General features: G+C 49.7%; 1 protein-coding gene across 2 annotated transcripts in view; it reads right to left on the bottom strand.

Annotated features, from left to right (window-relative positions):
- Positions 1 to 15,422, bottom strand: part of TFAP2E (transcription factor AP-2 epsilon) — an 89,273-nt gene extending 73,851 nt beyond the window's left edge. For both annotated transcript variants that reach the window (XM_056846254.1, XM_056846255.1), the window contains exons 1-3: positions 15,390 to 15,422; positions 13,564 to 14,025; positions 9,907 to 9,958 (exon numbers count right to left, since the gene is read on the bottom strand). In XM_056846254.1, coding sequence (XP_056702232.1) covers positions 9,907 to 9,958; positions 13,564 to 14,025; positions 15,390 to 15,416 — 541 coding nt within the window. In that variant the 5' untranslated portion in view covers positions 15,417 to 15,422. The remainder of the gene's footprint in view (positions 1 to 9,906; positions 9,959 to 13,563; positions 14,026 to 15,389) is intronic.
- Positions 15,423 to 19,396: the final 3,974 nt, after the last annotated feature.

The following is a 19,396-nucleotide window of genomic DNA, read 5'->3' as shown; positions in this document are numbered from 1 at the left end:
TGGAACAGGGAAGAGTTGTCCTTTCAAAAAAATACTGGAAAGACACAGTAGTTACCTCTGCTAAGTAGATTGGTATTTAATTGTGGCGGTTGAGTTCCTTTTAAAAAAGTACTGGAAAAACACATGAACAGTAGTCACTTGTGCTAAGTAAATTCGTATTATTTGTGGCGGTCCCTTTGATGGCGATGGGTGAGTTCTGAGATAAAGATGGAAATCCTGATTCCAGAAAATTCCAAATTATGCAGTGCTGCTTACTCACAATCCGGTCCTGCTGAGCTCGGTGGAGGTCAGCCCGGCGCAACAGGATCGCAGCCCCCTCCCGACCAGCGTATTGGAAAACCAGCCCTCTTCATTGCAGTGGGATTGACTTCCAAGCAAGCCTCAGGCTGCGCTTGCCTGGTCGGTCAAGGGGAGCCGGCGCTGAACTCAACGGAACTTACTCCCGAGTCAAACACAGCCGCTCGCTCCGCGGCGCCACGTTCCCCAAATGGATTCATTTCAGTGGGGCTTAAAACTCGACGCACGTGTCTCTGGATCGGGGCCTGAGCCTTGATGGGGCAGAGAGAAAATTTTTTAAAAAATAAAATAATAATCGGTTTGTTATAATTTGTCGGGGAGAAAGACTGATCCCAGGCGCCTTCTGGAACAAACCCTCTTGAGTCCAGGGGAGCTTTTTGGGGAGTAAGCATGCTCAGGAAGACCCAACAAGAGATGGGTTGACTCAATAAAGGAAGCCACAGCCTTCAATTTGCAAGATCTGAGCAAGGCTGTCAAAGACAGGACGTTTTGGAGGACTTTCATTCATAGGGTCGCCATGAGTCGGAAGCGACTTGACGGCACTTACACACACACACACACACACACAAGCATGCTCAGTCCACAAATCTGAGACAACTGCGCACGGTTGTTGGATCCTGATCAGCAACAGCCCCCCCCCGCCCCGTCCAAAAAGAGGGGTGGAGAAGGAAACCCCCCCCCCGGCCCGTATTCAGCCCCCGGTCGGATTTTCTGCTTGCTCTCCGAGGATTTCCCTGTACAGGTGAGGCGCAACAGCGATGCGCTCCTCCGCCCTTCGCGACCGTTCTGGCGCAAAGTTCATTCCGCGGCCGCTTTGCTCGGGTCGATTGCACCCTTGCGCTCCAATCCCTTCCCGCCGTCAATCCTGCCATTTTCTCTGGTTCATAACCTCACAAAGTAGTAGAAATAGGGCAAGAGTCCAGTAGCACCTTACAGACTAACAAACATATTTTCTGACAGGGTATGAGCTTTCGTGAGCCACAGCTCACTTCTTCAGATACAGCTAGAATGTGAATCCATCTGTCTTTAAGTAGAGGAGAGTGGATTCAGACAAGCATTAGTGTGTAAATGTTAACAGTGTGTAAATGTGAATAGCAGGCGTGATGGGATTAGGGGTGGTATGCAGAAGAGTCTGAGATGTCCAGGGGAGAGATGGGTGTGGAGAAATCAGCATTGGTCATGAGCCATGAATGCAAGGTCTTTATTCAGCCCAGGTAAATGCATTGACTTTAGTTTGAATATCAACTGTAATTCAGCAGTTTCTCTTTCCAATCTCCCTTTGAAATTCCTTTGTAAGAGAACTGCTACTCTGAAATCTGCAACAGAACCTCACAAAGTGAGCTGAAGAAGTGAGCTGTGGCTCACGAAAGCTCATACCCTACCAGAAAATATTTTTGTTAGTCTTGAAGGTGCTACTGGACTCTTGCCCTTTTCTACTACTCACAAACCCAGTGGGGATTGATGCCCGGGAGGGTTGGCCTCGGCTTTGCCGCTCTCTGGATGCTCATTTCCCCCATCCCAATTCTCCAAACTCTGCAACAATCAGCCCCCAGGCAGAGTTTGGAGAATTGGGATGGGGGAAATGAGCATCCAGAGAGCGGCAAAGCCGAGGCCAACCCTCCCGGGTATCAATGGCCACAGGCTTCAGTCCCCAGCCAGACAAGAGACTGACATTGCGATCCTAAGCGCACTTAGGGGAGGTGCTGTGGCTCAGTGGTAGAGCATCTGCTTGGCACACAGAAGGTCCCAGGTTCAATCCCTGGCATCTCCAGTTAAAGAGACTAGGCAAGTAGGTGATGTGAAAGACCTCTGCCTGAGACCCTGGAGAGCCGCTACAGGTCTGAGTAGACAATACTGATGCTGATGGACCAAGGGTCTGATTCAGTAGAAGGCAGCTTCATGTGTTCATGTACTGCCTGTGCTTTTTGGGGAGGGGCTGTGGCTCAGCGGTAGAGCATTTGCTCGTCATGCAGAAGGTCCCAGGTTCAATCCCCGGCATCTCCAGTGAAAGGGACTAGGCAAGCAGGTGATGTGAAAGACCCCTGCCTGAGACCCTGGAGAGCCGCTGCCGGTCTGAGTAGACAATACTGACTCTGATGGACCAAGGGTCTGATTCAGTAGAAGGCAGCTTCATGTGTTCTTTAGGAGTAAGCCCTGCTAAGATCAACCTGTCGAGGCGCCAACCGAAGGAGGGGTCAATTTCAGAATGGATCGGGGGAAATATTTCACCATTCCCCCCCACCACCACTTTAAAAAAAAAAAAAAACCTCTTTCTAGGGACGGAAACGCTTTCTTGAACCGTTCGGGGAGCTCGTTTGACGGCGATCCGATATTTCCCAACATGTTAAGCCACGCACACACAAATCCCACTTTCCTCCTTGCCCGATATTTTAGTGCGGAGGAAGGCACGATTGAAGGCGAGGGGCATCTGCCCACCCAGCCAGGGTTTTCTGCCGCACACCGACGTGTCCTTCAAGACTGTACTCTCCCCGCCCCCCCCCAAAAAAAACCCTTCCCCTTTTCTTTTTGCGACTTTCAAACAGTTCAAACGGCTGAGGGCCCTTTCCTTGCCACTTGGTCCCGAGCGACCCCTTGCTGCTTTTGCGAACTCTCCCGGAGCCTCGTCTCTAATTTTTTAAACACGAGATCTGCCCGAAGCATCCAGACATTTTGCTTGTTGCTGTTAAATGCGAAGATCTTGCCTGGGCGGGGTGGGGGCCGACTTTCAAGAAGAAAAGATCGGCTTGAAACGAGTCTATCTATCGCTATGGTAAGGAAGTAGAAAAGGGCAAGAGTCCAGTAGCACCTTAAAGACTAACAAAAATATTTTCTGGTAGGGTATGAGCTTTCGTGAGCCACAGCTCCCTTCTTCAGATGGTATCTGAAGAGTCCAGTAGCACCTTAAAGACTAACAAAAATATTTTCTGGTAGGGTATGAGCTTTCGTGAGCCACAGCTTACTTCTTCAGATGGTATCTGAAGAAGTGAGCTGTGGCTCACAAAAGCTCATACCCTACCAGAAAATATTTTTGTTAGTCTTTAAGGTGCTACTGGACTCTTGCCCTTTTCTACTACTGCAGACAGACTAACACGGCTACCCACTGTGAATTATCTTTATGGTAAGGAAGGGCTTTTTAACATGATGTTCCAGAAGCTGCGGCAGCAAGAGATTTATTGTTTTGGTCATTTTTAACCAAACATTTAACTTTTTAATTTTTTTTTTTACTATTCCTGGATCAGATGTGGAGACGCTAGCTTTTTACAAGACAGGGTTCCTCTCCCCAAAATTAACTTCTTCTTTTTTTGTGTTCCTGGATCTGATGTGGAGACACTAGCTTTTTAAAATGCAGGGCTCCTCCCCCCCAAAATTTCACTTTTTAAGTTTGTTTGGTATTCCTGGATCAGATGTGCAAACACTTGCTTTTTAAAAAGCAGGGTTCCTCCCCCCACCCCGCAAAAAAAAATTAACTTTAAAAAATTGTTGGGTGTTTCTGGATCAGATGCGGAGATGCTAGCTTTTAAAAAAATGGGGTTCCTACCCCCTTCCAGGCGCTGAAAAGTATAATGTCACCTTTGAGTATTTTGTAAACCCATCTCTCCTGGTGCCAGAGAAGCTCAGCACACACCTGGGGCTGCCAATGGAATCACTTCCCTGATCTGTGGGCACATACGTTTGTTTGGGTCTTTCCCCAGAACCTTGTTTAAGCTGGGGGAGGGGAAAGAGTGTGCAGAAGAGTTGGTTTTGATATGCCGACTTCCTCTCCCTCTTAAGGAAGAATCAAACTGGCTTACAATCACCTTCCCTTCCCCTCCCCACCACAGACACCCTGTGAGGTAGGTCGGACTGAGAGAGCTCTAAGAGAGCTGTGACTAGCCCAAGGTCACCCAGCTGGCTTCATGTGGAGAAGTGGGGAAACATATTCGGTTCTCCAGATTAGAGTCCACTGCTCTTAACCACTACACCACACTGGTTCTCCACAGATACAGATATGGACACACGCCTTATTAAGTTTGTTGCTCTTTTGTCTCTTTCCTGGTTAGCACTTGGATGGGAAACCACCTAGGAAGTCCAGGATTGCTAGGGTGAGGCGGGCAATGGCAAAACCACCTCTGCTCATCTCTTGCCTTGAAAACCTGATGGTCCTGGGATCGGTGTGAGTCCATGCCAACTTGATGACACACTATTATTATTATAGCAAAGTAGGGGATTTGAAACCAGGTCAACCAAGGGCCTAACAGCACAATCCTAAAAACAGAAACTTTGTCTAAGCCCACAGAATGAACACTGCATAGGACTGCACTGTAAACAGCTACACAAGGAGAAATTTAATAAAGAACAGTATACCTTTGAGCATGTGCAGAGTGTTTTTTTTTACTCCCTCACATTTTTTAAAGTTTATTTTTACCCTGCCCTTGGTCCAAAAACTCAGGACGGCACAGTTGGTACTTCCCTCCTTCATTTTCTCCTGCCACAACCCAGTGAAGTAGACTCAGCTGAGAGAAAGAGGGCCGAGCCCTGGTCCTACACAAAGGCCTTTCTTCCACCAGTTCCCACACAAGGAAAACTTGCCTTGTGGTTGTTCTTATCATGGGATCAATCGCCCCTCTAAGAAAATAACAAAATTTCTTTTTCTCTTACACACACAAGATGGAGGGAAGTTGGCTTTCAACCTGGCTTTCAAAAGCCAAGTTAAACTTTGCCTGGAGAAAAAAAAAATTAACTCATCTCATCCTGGGGTTTGGGCTCCAGTCCTTTGGGCAGTAATACATTCCTGAGAAAGTCCATACCCAGTCAGACACTCTTCTGCTGTCCCTCCTCCCCTAAAATGGTTTTTGTGCTTAACCAGGGATGCTCTTTCCACCATTCCAAATTAAATAGATTTTGGTCGGAACACGCAAGTTTCGTAGAGCTGTATCTTACCGGACCAAACCCCTCTGAGGAGAGGCCAAGCGTTTACTCAGGAGTAGCAGCAACTGGTGTAGCAGAAACAGGGGTTCCAGCACAATGGCTAGAGTGCTGAACCAGCCCCTGGGAGACCCAGATTCAAATCCCAGCTCTGCCATAGAAGCTTACTGGGTGACCCTTGGCCAGTCATCTACTTTTAGCCTAACCTACCATACAGGGTTGTTGTAAGGATACAAGGAAGGAGAGGAGAACAATGTAATCTGCTTTGCATCTCCATTGGGGAGAACGGTGGGGCATAAATGAAGTCAAATAAAAAGAACATATTTGGGGATGAGTGGTGGCTTTTCCACCTCTGGTTTAGGCTGAAAGTCTGCTCCTAAGGGTGTAACAACTAGATAATGTTGGGGAGGGTAGATCTTTTAATATCTAGAACTGTATCTGAGCATTTTTATTTTATTTACATGACTGGGACCCTCCCATATGCCCCATTCAAAGCACATTGATTTTGAGATGCTTCCATGCGTAGCACTAACTGCTAATATTGTCCACCAACTGAATACTTTTTAAAGCCAATTAACCGTCTAACTTTCAACTGACTGACGAATAAATATGTTCACATATCACCAAAACCTGAATACAAACACAGGATAATGTATACATTAACAAAAGCTACCGCCCATTGGAAGGAACAGAAATAAATGTCTTTAACATTTTTTTCCGATCTCCCCCTTATCAGGGCATGTTAGAAACCAAACACAGAACTCTCAGCTATTAAAATAGGGTCTAGTCCAGTGGTTCCCAAAGTGGGCGGTACCACCCCCTAGGGGGCGGTGGAATTACCTTAGGGGTCAAGAGGGCAGCAGGGGGGCACTAGAGGGAGGGCCCTTCAAATGTGTTGTTCACTAATTAACAATAGATCAAGCTACGGCACCATGCTGGCAAATTTGAAGGAAACTATCAGAATTTGTTCCCAGACTTTGGAGAGCTGGTACTGCTGGATCAAGTTCATCAGTTTTGTTGAATAAATTTCACCTAAAAAGTTTTAATTTGATTTTGAACAGATGGGCAATTAATTGCTACTGTTTTGAAGTTTTATTGTTATTATCTTCTTTAGTGAGTCATGAAAAACCCCTATTTTGAATAATGCTTTTTATAGGACAGGGTAGGGGGCACTGGAGTTGAGTTTGTGGAACTGATGGGGCATTGGCCTGAAAAGTTTCGGAACCAGTGGTCAAGACAATTAACCTGGATTGAGTAATCTACCATTTTAAGTAATTATAGTTTGTGCCATTATTAGAAGTGAAGACTTATCATGTGGGGGTGAGTTCTCTCACATATGTAATTCAAATTCAACACTAATATTGGCTAAAATAGATGTACGTTCCTCTCCTGTACAACATCAGCTACTTTCAGATATGCACACAAATTACACTAGATGCTCAAGATCTATCCTCACCTGAGTACAGACATCACTCATGAAGGGACAGGGAGAGGCCGTGGCTCAGTGATAGAGCCTCTGCTTGGCATGCAGAAGGTCCCAGGTTCAATCCCTGGCATCTCCAGTTAAAGGGCCTAGGCAAGGTGGTGATGTGAAAGACCCCTTGCCTGAGACCCTGGAGAGCCACTCCCTGTCTGAGTAGACAATATTGACTTTGATGGACCACGGTTCTGATTCAGTAGAAGGCAGCTTCATGTGACCACCCTGATGGTCCCTTCCAACTCTATGATTCTATAGGGGTCACACATGCATTCCAATGCCACCCTCTAAGGCGAGGGGCTGTGGCTCAGTGGCAGAGCATCTGCTTTGCATGCAGAAGGTCCCAGGTTCAAACCCCGGCATCTCCAGTTGAAAGGTAGGGCGGGGTGTGAAAGACTTCCACCTGAGACTCTGGAGAGCTTCTGCCAATCTGAGAGGACAATGCTGGCCTGGATGGACCAAGGGTCTGATTCTGTATGTGTTCACCCTCCCCTGTGACTTGGACAATGTAGGAAGCAGACAGGTTGGATCCAGCCAGCTTTATTAGTCACTTCTGGCCACTTCTCCTGTCCCACATGATTGTTGTCCACACAGGTCACATAATCCTTAGAAGACCTTTTGGGGGCCATCAATGGGGACCCCTCCTTTTTTTCTCACCAACAGAATTGGTTGGATCCAACTGGATTAACTCTGGTTCTAATTTGATTTAAAAAGGAAAACTCCAAAACTAGGACCACGGGCGCTTTCACACATTCTGAATAATGCACTTTCAATCCACTTTCAATGCCCTTTAACAATCGTTTTCAAGTAGATGTTGCCGTTTTACACAGTAAAATCCATCTGCAGAGTGCATTGAAAGCAGATTGAAAGTGCATTATTCGGCAAGTGCGAAAGTGCCCTAAGCATCTGTAAATATAATTCCCTGCCCAATGCTATCATTTATAGCAAAAATAGATTGTAAGCATCTAGGGGCAGGGACCTGATTTCTTGTACTCTGCAAAGTGCTCTGCCTATTGATGCCAATATTTGTCATACCATGATGCTTGACTCCACCCACAAGAGCCAGTCTGCTTGCTGAGCTCCCCATCTGAAGTCCGCATCTGAGTGCCCTGTCTTGGGAAGGGGGGCAGGTGGCTACCAGGGTCAGGGTCTTACCTGCAGTGCCACACAGACTGTGGAACTGCCTCCTTCAGGAAATCTGCTAGGTGCCTGTCTACACTTTTTTTAAAAGCATAAATAGACTCTTAACAACACCTGGGGAGATCAGAATAGCACCAAACAGTGGCACAGTCTTCTAGACATCACCTTCTGGCCAGACACAATCACTTTTTAAATGTGGCAAAGTTTTATCCTGGCTGAGAACGCTTTGGGAACTGGAAGCTTCAGTTTGGTGCTGTCCATGTTTCAGTTTTTCTTTTTGTGTCTTTACCATCACGTTTGTTTTTAATTTACGATCTCTATGTCACACTATTTATTTTATTCCAAAGCACCTCGATGGCTATAAATAAAAAACCCCCTAAGATCTAGCATTGTTAAAAGGGAGGCAACACGTCTGCCTGCTCTCCCATTCGAAATAAGTTGTTGAAATACAACTGCAACAAATATTATTAACGAATGAGAGCATGATGCATAAAACAGAATCCTGATTCCATCTTCTCCCCAACCCCAGGGGATTGGTGCTGTTTCTCTCATGGATGTTTTAATAGATCTCTCTGTGTTGTTGCAGATTTTTATCTAGCCAATTCAGGTTTTGTTTTGAAGAGATTGCAGGGGAATGTTAACCGATCTCTCTCGCCTTTAAACACACACACGCACACCCCACCGCCATTCCAAGTAATTGAGCAGTCTGGAAAACAACATGCTTTTCCATGCAATTATAGCTTCTTTGCTAGGATATTGACGCTCCAGCCTCTATCACATCTGATGCTGCACTGGGTTGATCTTTTCTATGTGATGGGGGCAGGGAGAAGATAGGTGAAAAACATTCTGTCAGTCCTGTTGAGACACACGCCTGTGAAAGCTGGAATTCATAGGGAAATTCCCCCTAAGGGAAACAAACATTCAGAGTTCTGGACTGTGTGTGTGTGTGTGTGTGTGTTAATGCATAGACAATTTTGAAACCTGGCCCTATCTATGTTTCTTAAGAAACCCATCTGATTGGTAGGCCTTGACTCCATGTTAAGTGTTTAGCATGGGACTTCCCTAAGCATCCTAGCTCCTGTGCCATTTACAATTGTCATCCGTCAGACCTAAGACTTTGAAAAGATTTCACCAGCGTGTGGGTGGCGAACAGAATATACACTCCCTGCCCAAAGGTCTTGTAAATAAGCTGTGCTTTCATCCCTCCCCCCAAAAAAATATAAGTCAGTCCATTTGCGGTTAGCTCCACAGAAGAGACGAACCGTTTGCACAGGCAAAATAGAGAATTGTTTGGGGGCATGTTAATCTTCAATACAGAGCACAGAAAAATTCACAGAGAAAGCTCAGATGGTTTTGTGCAGAGTCACTGGGGGAAGATTGACTGGTTCGACCCACCTCCCTTCCCCCATACTGGAACTGGGACATATCGAGAGAGCACAAGCGGTGAGTGCATTAAAGAGAAAACAGCCAACAACAGCCAAAAACGCCTTGAGGGAGAAAACACACAAACCCAAGCCTGTTTTTTTTTTTTTAAAGCATCAACACCATCACCAGAAAGCCTTTATCTCTCACACGGCAGAGGGGTAAATCTCAGGTTCTGATCCACTCTGGAGCATGCCAGAAACGTAGAAAGGGCCAAAGCTGGTGATTCTTTGGCCCAACTGGAAATATGAGGGGGGGGAGAAGGGGGATTCTACTCATGTACATACTGTGTCCCTTGTATTTTTCTTACCTACACTCCACACACACACATACACAAGCGTTCACATTGTTAGTTTTTAACATTTAGAAGGCACAGAGGGATGTATCCGACTTAGCAAGCAATGCTCCCCGGGGGAATTGCTTCTCACAGGGAAAGGAGAGGGGCGGGCTTTCCTTAAAAAGCCTGTGTAAAAGCCTTGATTTAATCAAGGCCCAAATGTGGACATTAAACCGGGAGCGTATGAGCTTAGGAGCGAGGAAGGAAGCAGGAAAAATTAAAAGGAGGTCACGGGGATGGGCTCAGAAGCTTCGGCTCTGTTACATCAAATATATATAACAGCAACAACCCCTTCCCCTCCACAGCCAAGTGAGAACAGCTCTCTTACCTTTCTTGATCACGGACTGGTCCAAAAGATTCATGCCTGTTTCATCCACAGCCTTAAGAAAATGAAGAGGGGGGGGGGGACAGGCAAAGAGAAGTTTGATTCGAGGATTAACTCCTGTCTGGGAAGTGCTTTACCTCCTCAGAAATAGCCCAGTATATGTTTATTGTGATATAATTAAAATAAAAACAAAAGTTGATAGGGGGGGTCTTTTCCTCCTTTAAAATGGACCCACATCCAAAATTTGAGGCTTGCATCCAGTGACACTGGAGATCTTTTTTTAAAAAAGCATTGCCTGTTTCTGAAACGGAATAAAAAGTGGATTCTCTGCTTTTTTTAAAAAAAAAAAAGGAGAGACTTTCGTTTGAGTTTTTGTAGAGGAGGGAAAACAACTAAGCAGCTGCATAGCATTTTTAATTTGCATTTGAACAAGATTATACTATTTTATGGGGAATGGGAAATTGCAAGAAAAATCCCAGTTTGCTCTTTATAGCAAGTCATTTTAAAGAGCTTTTGCATGGTGTAACTAAAAGTCAAAATAGTCTTAAGCCCCAACTATTTAATAGGGAGTAGTTTAAATAGGCATTGAAACTTCTTGGGACATTTGGCCCTGATTTTGTCCTCATTTACTTGGGAGTAAGCCCTACTGATCAAGTTGCAGAAAAAGCCGCCATTTTTGTCTATTGCAGCGAAAAATATGAAGTGGCAGTCTTAAAGACCAATACTTGTGACCCCCTCCCCACACACAAAAAACTTTTCCAGACTGGTGAAGGAGGTTGTGGTCTGGGAAAACAAGATTCTGCCACAATGCTATTTTTTGTTTCCGAACAAAGCAGGGCTTACTTCCGAGTAAACATGTACCAGCTCCGTCTATAAGAATACTTAATTTGGATGGAGCCCAATTTCTGCATTTAGAAGAAAACAGAAATTTCAGAAATTGATTTTTCTAGTTTTCTCACAATTCCCTAAGCATTTTCAGAACTCAAAACTTGACTGAATTTTAAAAAGGAGCCAGTCAGCATAATTCTTGGCAATTAGGTTTTTTACTTTTTTAAAAGAACAAGCTTTGATTTTATACACACATACATTTTTATACTGTTTGTCCCATTGTGATTTTGTAACAGGCAACTTTCCCAGCTCCTCAGAAACCACAGCAAGTAGTGCCATTGCAAAGAAAATCGGTTCAAAATGGCTTTTAAGAGCTCCGAAGGAGGAGCAGCTGCCCTTGGAAAGTTGGCCTTCGGAAAAGCAGAATTCCAAGTCTAACTGCTGAAATGTTTGTGAAAATAGAATCAACACATCAGTGATAAATTACAGAACGGTTGGGAGAAAACTATTCAGGCTTGTTTGTTTAAACACTCACTTTCACAAGCTATATGTGAAAAAAGACCACGACCCAAATAATGCTAGATAAATACCAAGGCAGAGATAGGACCAGCACCAGTTTATGCAATTCAATTTCAATTTATTTCGGTCATTGACCAGCAAAAGTCATATTTACTCAAAGGCAAGCCCTATTGAGTTCAACCAGACTTTCCCCCTAAGGGAATACAACCCTCCCCTAAAAGGAACGGATGAGATCCCAGCAAAAGCGCGCTTTCAAATCCCATCTAATTCAACTTTGGGGCAGGATTCAAGCGCACTCCTTGAACTGGGCTTCGCATGAAAAGCCACGTCGTTTCCAAGTTCCTCAACTTTGGCCGGATCGTGTCCTTTGCTTGGTGAAGCCCACCTCCTCTGCGCCCGGAATGGGGGGAAAAACCAACCCCCAGAAAAATCTGCGGAGCTCTAATTCGGATTGACCACGATTCGGATTGGGGCGGGGGGGGGAGGCTGGAAGGATTCCACTCCCTTTGCCAAGGACCCCCGCGAACCTCCCAATACGCGTGTCCAGGGGTTGAGGATCGCACCGTTTGGTGCCGGTTCTGCTCCTGGTGAGAAACTGGATCGTGGTCCTTTCCTAACCGTCTCCCCCTTCTCTCCCTTGGAAAGTTTCACAGAAGGGGACTAAGAAAGGGGAGGCCGATCGCTTATGCACGGGAGATTTTGCCTTGGCTTTGCCCCTCTCTAAATGTACATTTCCCCCATCCGAATTCTCAAAACTCTGCATGGGCGCTTATTTTTGAGTTCTGGGGATTCGGATGGGTAAAATGTGCACCTAGAAAGGGGCAAATCCAAGGCAAAGCTTCCCATGCATAAATGGGAGAAACTGGAGGTTTCCTCGGCCAATCTCCCGGATAAAAGAACCCGGGGCTCCGCCAGAACTGCGAATTGGTTTTCTCTCTCCCTCCTCGCGCAACTTTTTATCATGCAAACGTTTCCAATCTTTTTTTCCCCATTGCGTCAAAAAAAAAAAAATCGCGCATAATCAGCGGGGGAACCAGGCAAGTAAAAACGCGTCTGGATTAAAAAGAGAAGAAAGGCATTGCGCCCGGGAGGTTTTGGCTTATTTGCCACTTTGTAGATGTACATTTTCCCCATCCGAATTCTCAAAACTCAACCATCAGCCCCCATGCAGAGTTTTGAGAATTCGGATGGGGAAAATGTACATCTGCAAAGTGGCAAATCCAAGGCAAAACCTCCCGGGCATCAACGGCCCAGAGAGAGAGAATCCGGTTTTGAGAAAGATCAGGCTCCTCTTTGAAAAGCCAAGTCCGGCGTCTGGCGCGTCCCGAGGAGGTCTGTTTTCTCCTCCCGGGGACAAAAACCATTGACCGGGGAAAGATCCGAGGAGGAAGGCGATTCCGCGCCGAGTTGGCTCCAGCGGAGGACCGAGCCTCTAACGAACGACCTCTCCGGGAAAGGAACCAGGGAATGTCCCCCTGGAGGCTTTTCCGACACGCAGATCAGGGGAAAAAAATCAGTTTGTCTTTCCGACATCGGTCGAGGCAATGGGACTGCTCTGGGCAGCTTTTTCTCAGACGGCTATCGACGCCGAATTCAGTAGGGCTTTTCTCTCTCTCCCCCCCCCCCACATCCCCTTCCCTAGGGAAGCGCGCCTAGGATTGTGGCCCTAATGCTAAAGAAGGCGGAGATCACTCTTTGGCTGTTTCTGCACAGGGGTTTTTGCCTTGGATTTGCTGCTCCCTAGATGCACTTTTCCCCCATCCCCATTCTCCAAACTCAGCAACAATCAGCTGAGCTGGGACGGAGGAAATGTGCTTCTGTGGAGCGGCAAAGCCAAGGCCAACCCTCCCAGGCACCAACGGCCTTTGTTGTGGGTCTTGTCCTCGTTCGCCAGTTTTTCTTCGCCTGCCTTTTCCTCTCCAGTGGGCCTGATCCTGCTGCCTTCGAAAAAGGGTCCCAAAGGAGTTCAAGGGGGCTTCCTTCCAAGTCAGCGCGCGCGCCGGCCATTGCGCGCAGGGCCCTGCCCGTCTAAGCGCCGGCCCTCCCGCTCCGGATCCCGGAGGCCCCCTCTAGGAAGACACATGAACCAGACCCTGGGTCCATCAAAGTCAGTATTGTCTACTCAGACCGGCAGCGGCTCTCCGGGGTCTCAGCAGGCCGGAGAGGCCTCCACCATCATGCGGAGCTGGCTAGAACTGTCCCCCCCCCCCGCCCCATCTCCCCTTGACCCCGACGGCTCCCCAGCCGCTGGTCCAACGCGGATCCCCCCCCCCAAGCGCCCGGGGAGAGCCTTGCGGAGAGCTGCGCCCTTACCTGGAGGTCCTCGAGGCTGGGGTGTCCCAGGGCGTGGAGGCCCAGCGGCCCGTCGGCCAAGGCGTGCGCGCCGTCGGCCAGGCCGTGGAGCAAGCGCGGCACGCCCGGGTAGTCGCGGCGCGGGTCGAGGCCGAGGGCGCGGTGGGTCTGCGAGAGGAGGCCGGCGGCGGCGGCGGCTTCGTCGTGGCGGGCGCGCTGCGAGTGCCAGGCGGGCTGCTGGTGCTGGTGGATGGGGTTGATGGCGCCGTAGGGGTCGGCCAGGTGCGGGTAGGCGGCCTCCTGGCCCTGCGCGTAGGGCAGCGGCGGCTGCGGGTAGGGCGGCGGGAAGTAAGGCGGCTGGAAGTCCGAGGCGGGCGTGTGGCACAGCGGCGGCGCCGACGAGTAAGCCGCCGCTTGGTTCAGCGAGGAGAGCTGCGAGAGGCGGCCGCCCGCCGAGCCGCCGTTCAGTCCCTCCGAGCGGTCCTGCGGAGGGAGAAGGGCGGAGGGGGACGGTCAGGCGGAGAAGCCCCCCGGGCCAGCGCAGGGCGCGCCCCCCCCCGGTCCCCCGCCGCGGGGGACGCCCTCCAGCCTCCGTCCCCCCAGGGCGCTGCGCTCGCCACCCCCGATCCCCAAGCCGGCTCCGCGCATCGGCTGCCGGAGGGCGGCCGCCAGAAGCGCTCGGCGCGCCTCCAGCCGCACGGTCTTCGGGACAACCCGACGGGGCCGGCGGGAGAGGAGACGCCGGCCGCGCCGCTTGCGCTCGGCCGCTCCTTGCCCCGCTGGGAAACCATTACGCACGGGAGGGCTTTTTGCCTTGGACTTTTTTTTGGGGGGCCTTGGCCGCTCTGTAGATGCCCGTTTTCCCCGCCCGAATTCTCCAGACTCTGCCCGGGGGTTCATTGTTGGCCACTGATGCCCGGGAGGTTTTGCCTTGGACCTGCCGCTCTCTAGATGCGCGCTTTCCCCGTCCAAATCCTCGAAACTCAACAATACGCCCCTAGGCAGAGTTTGGAGAATTCGGGTGGGGGGGAAATAGGCATCTAGGTCAAGGTCAAGGTAGTCCCCTGTGCAAGCGCCGGGTCGCCCCTGCAAATCCAAGGCCGAACCTCCCGGGCATCAGTGGCCGTTGAGTTTTGAGAATGTGGAGGGGGGAAATGTGCATCTAGAGAGTAGCTACTCCAAGGCCAAGCCTCCCAGGCATTAATGGCCCAACACGACTTTGGGCTAGGGTAGGGTAGGGTGGGGTGGGGGAGAACACCCCAGGCCGACGGAGGCGCCGTGACCCAGCTTGGGCAAAGGGCGAACGCGCCGCCTCCGAGGAAGCCGGTGGGGCGTCGAACTCTTCTTTGTTTTCTGGATGCGGAACCCCCCACCCACCCAAAACTGAACCGGGACCCTTCCCTCCCCTCCCTCGCCTTGTTTGGTCTCCTTCGGCAAAGAAACCCAAACAAGGAGACCTCCCCGCAGACGGCAGACACAACACGCGGCAGCTGGCCCGAACAGCCCGGGGAACCACCTCGGAAATCGCCGCCGTCGCTTCGTGCGCTTCTTTCTTCTCTCTCTCTCCCCCCCCCCCCATCGACTCAGCCGAGTCTTGGCTTCCAACCCCCCCCCCCCCGCACCTTCCCGGCTTGTTTCAATCCTCCAAAGGAAAAATTAAACCGTCCGCCAGGGACGTGGCGGAGCCCTGACATCTGGCCAAAATTAAAGGGTGAAATCTCCCTTCGTTTGGAGGGATCGGGTTGCTTCAATTAACTCGCGCCCAGAAGAAGCCCCCGAGAGGGAGGGGAAAGCATCTCGCCCCCCCCCCCGTCCCCAGACACACAAGCACGAGAAATCCAACTTACCATGGCGGAATACGTGTGAACTAACATCTGGGCGGCGGCGGCGGCAGGAAGAAACAATCTTCGAAGAAAGTCCCCGAAACCGGGGGTGGGGGGGTGAGGATAATGAGATGAACAACGAAAGAAGCCCCCACCCCCCGAAAAGGGATCCGTTAAAATCTACCGGCGATCTGGGCTTCCATGGACGTCTCCTCCCGGTCCCTAACGGAGAGATCTCCGGGAGGGGGGGGGGCGGCAGCCGGAAAATGCGAAGCCTTCCCCTTTAAAAACTGCGCCTGGCTCCCGCTCCTCCTGGCTCCCTCTGAGCCCGATGCAACTCCATGGACGCCAGTTATAGAGGCGGGAGCGCGCCCGGGGAAGCGGGCGCGCGCCTTAAAGAGACAGCCGCCTGGCCGGTTTTCACCCGAGCGTGGGTTGACTCTGCTGGGCGGAGGAGGTTCGCCGGGGGAGGTGGCGACGTCGGTCCTTCGCGGCCTGACCACCCCCCCCCCAGCGCTATTTGGAAAGGAGGCCACGGCGAAGGACCTGGGCTGGGAGCCGATTTGACAGAGGAGGGGGGTTTCGTTCAGAGAAAACCGGCGTGGGGTTGGGTTGGGCGGCTGCGATCCTGGGCGCGCTGGCTGAGGCGCAAAAGCCACTGAGCGCAGAGGGGGGGGGGCTGGGGTCGGAGGTCCGTTTTCGTAAGGTTGAGCCGCAAAGCTGCTTTTCGAGCTACCTGGAAGTTGATCCCTTTCGAACTACCTGGAATTTACCCCCGAGGAAACATTCTTTAGATCTAGCTGTAGCTTCCTCGCCCAGGTAGAGTGATAGGCCATTTGTGCCCGGGAGGTTTTGCCTTGGATTTGCCGCTCTCTAGATGCACATTTTCCCCATCCGAGTTCTCAAAACTCTGCACGGAGCCTTATTGTTGAGTTTTGAGAATTCAGATGGGGAAAGTGTGCAAAACCTCCCGGGCATAAATGGCATAAATGGCCATAGCCTCAGTTTGTATACATTCATGGGCGCTGGGTTTAACCCATGTGTGCCATTTATGCCTGGAAGGTTTTGCCTTGGATTTGCCGCTCTCTAGATGCACATTTTTTCCACCCGAATTCTCAAAACTCTACTTAGTAGCTTATTTTTGTGTTTTAAGAATTTGGATGGGGAAAATGTGCATCTAGAGAGCAGCAAATCCAAGGCAAATCCTCCCGTGCATAAATGGCTGCCCGTCCAACAACCGGAGTGGAATTGGTTACCCACGGTTCAAAATAATCTGCTCGTTTCTAGCGTTTGATCGTGTGCACGCGCGTGTCAATCTCGTGTGTATAAGAACTACAATGGTGTGTTAGCCGGAGTGTTGGGCTAGGATCGGGGGAGGCCCAGGTTCGAATTCCTGCTCTGCCATGGAAGCTCGCTGGCTGCTCTGGGGCCAGTCACACGTACTGTTAGCCTAACCTACTTTACAGGGTTGTTGTAAGGATCAAATGGATGTAGGCTGCTTTAGGTCCCCGTTGGGAAGAAAGGCGGGGTATAAATGGAGTAAAATAAAGAAATTATATTTTGAAACTATACGTAGAAAAACTTCCTGACTCTTTGTTGGTAAACGTGTAATGTGCAAGACCCCCTGTGCAATCCTAGTAGCGCTTTCCTGGGAGCAAGTTTCGCTTAATTAAATGAGATTTACTTCGGAGTAAATTTGCTGAGGATTATCACGTGAATCTCCTTCTCCCTTGGTTATGGTAACCGCCTAAAGATCCGGATGCTGAAAAGTGTTTTCATAAATCGCCTTTTCCTCCCCTTGGTACGGGGCGGGAGGCAATCTAATTTCTTACCCGGCTTTAATTGGACAAACGTTTAAAGAAAAAAACTCTTTCAGTCCACGTGGAAGTTTGCAATGGGCAAGTCATAAGCTTTTGAATCTTCACGGGGTGGGGGGCGGAGAGAGAAGGGTTTAAAAGGGGTGGGAATGGGAGCCCCACTTATCTGCTCTGTTTTGGCTGAATGAGCATCCCAGCACCACCACCCCCCCGAGTGGTTGGAGGGGCGGGCAGCCAAGGTGCAGCTTCTCGCCTCGCTCTCGGGTTTAATTTTATTACGCCGACCGAGGTGCTGATTCCCCCTCCTCCCTTCCTTCTTCCGTATAAACAAATATGAAAGCTCCCCCCTCCCCACTCCCGCCGCCAGGCATCGACGGAAAAGCGAAGGTCCGCCACTCAGGAACCATGGGAAACTGACAACCAAGAGCAAATGTGCGGCTGGTGAAATTGACTAAAAGTCTTCAGTTTCCCTTTGGAAAACTCGCCACTTTAGAAAAGGCTTTCTAGACCCTGTCTCTCCCCCCCACCCACAAAAAAAACAAGAAAATAAGCTGCCAGGTCGGATCCCACCTCCATTCTTGGCGGGGTTTTTTAATTGAAATTATATTCCCTGTATATATTATATTCCCTATGTGTTGGAAAAAATTGTACACCCTTTTTGTTTGGGAGTAAGCGCCATTGGTTTTCATAGGGCTTATTTTCCATCCTAGGCACAATTGGTTTGGAAGAAAGATTCCTTGAATTCAAGGGACATTACTTTTTTTGTGAGTTAAACAGTCGTTAGGAGGAAGCTACTGCGATGCACAGGCCGGCTTTTATTCCAAAGACCAGCGGACAAGACAATTTCAGGGGGTCTTACTTCAAAGGATAAACATTCCACGGCCCAATTTTTTAATTTAATCCTCGCTTTATTGTCTTCCTTTATTCTTGCAATCCTGGGAACCTGCTTGCTCGTTTCCCCCTCTCCCTTTAGGAAAATAATGTTAATGTAATTCCACACACACTCACACACTTCCACCCAGTTGGGGGAGAGAAGGGCGGGGAAGAACAGCGATTCACTCCAACGGCAGATCTGGGAAAATCTCTTGTTAGGGCGGAGTTAAGCAAGCACGATCCAGTCTTTGGCGTCCTGAGCGGAACACCGCGATCCTAAACACAGCGTGATTCTGTTTGGGATGGGAGCACTGTATAAAACTCTTGCGTTGAAATCGATGGGACGAGTGGCTCCGGTCCAATGTTATGTGCAGCCAGTCCGATGTTATGTGCAATTACTTTTCACAATGGGAAAAGCAAGCAAAGACTTCATTTCATGACAGTTTCTGCTACACTAAGAAAAAGGCTGGCCTTCAAAGTGCAGGAGAGCTGCTGCCCCGTGGAAATGTGGAACGATCGGATGAACAAAACATGTCTTCACCAGCCGGCGCTTTATTGCCTCCCCCCACCCCAAACCCCCGAAGCCAGCGGGGCTGGTAGAGCCAGATCCGGTGGGGCCACATCTGCAGGTCGCCTCCTGGTGTCGGAGCCTAGAATTGGAGCAGGGTCCTCGAAGAGGAGGGGATAGGGGGATGGGGAGCCCTGATGCGCCCCCCCTTGCTTCGCAGGTGCAGTAATCGGTCGATTCGGTTTTAAAAACCGGAACCGAGCCTGATCAAGCGCGCGAGAAGGGAGAGGGAGTCACGGTTACACATCACTCAGAGTGACCCTAATCCCACCGGAGACCCTGAAAAGTAATTGAGGCTGGCAAATACGTAGGCGCCAGTTGGGCGCACGCAACGCGTGAACGCGCCTCCCCGTTTATAATGTGTTAACTACGGACATAGGCCTTTAATATCCCCCCCGCTGATATATGCCGTTTATGCACGGGAGGTTTTGCCTTGGATCTGCCGCTCTAGATGCACATTTTCCCCATCGAAATTCTTAAAACTAAACAAGCCCCCGTGCAGAGTTCTGAGAAATCGGATGGGGAAAATGTGCATCCAGAGAGCTGCAAATCCAAGGCAAAACCTCCCCATGCATAAACGGCCCTTTTTCACACGAACAGAAAGGTATCACCAGAGTTCAGTGGCACCTTTACGACTTAACTATGACCGCCCCCCCAGCAGATGCTTTGGCGAGTCAGGGCTCACTTCATCAGATGCAAGAAATGTGCCCAGAGACAGGCAGACGGATAGTTAATGTACAGCCTGTAATGCGTGGCTAGAGAACACGCCCCGT

Source organism: Euleptes europaea, chromosome 3, assembly GCF_029931775.1.
Source record: "Euleptes europaea isolate rEulEur1 chromosome 3, rEulEur1.hap1, whole genome shotgun sequence".
NCBI lineage: Eukaryota > Metazoa > Chordata > Lepidosauria > Squamata > Sphaerodactylidae > Euleptes > Euleptes europaea.
Note: the sequence above shows the minus strand (reverse complement) of the source record. Positions and strands in the feature narration are given on the sequence as shown.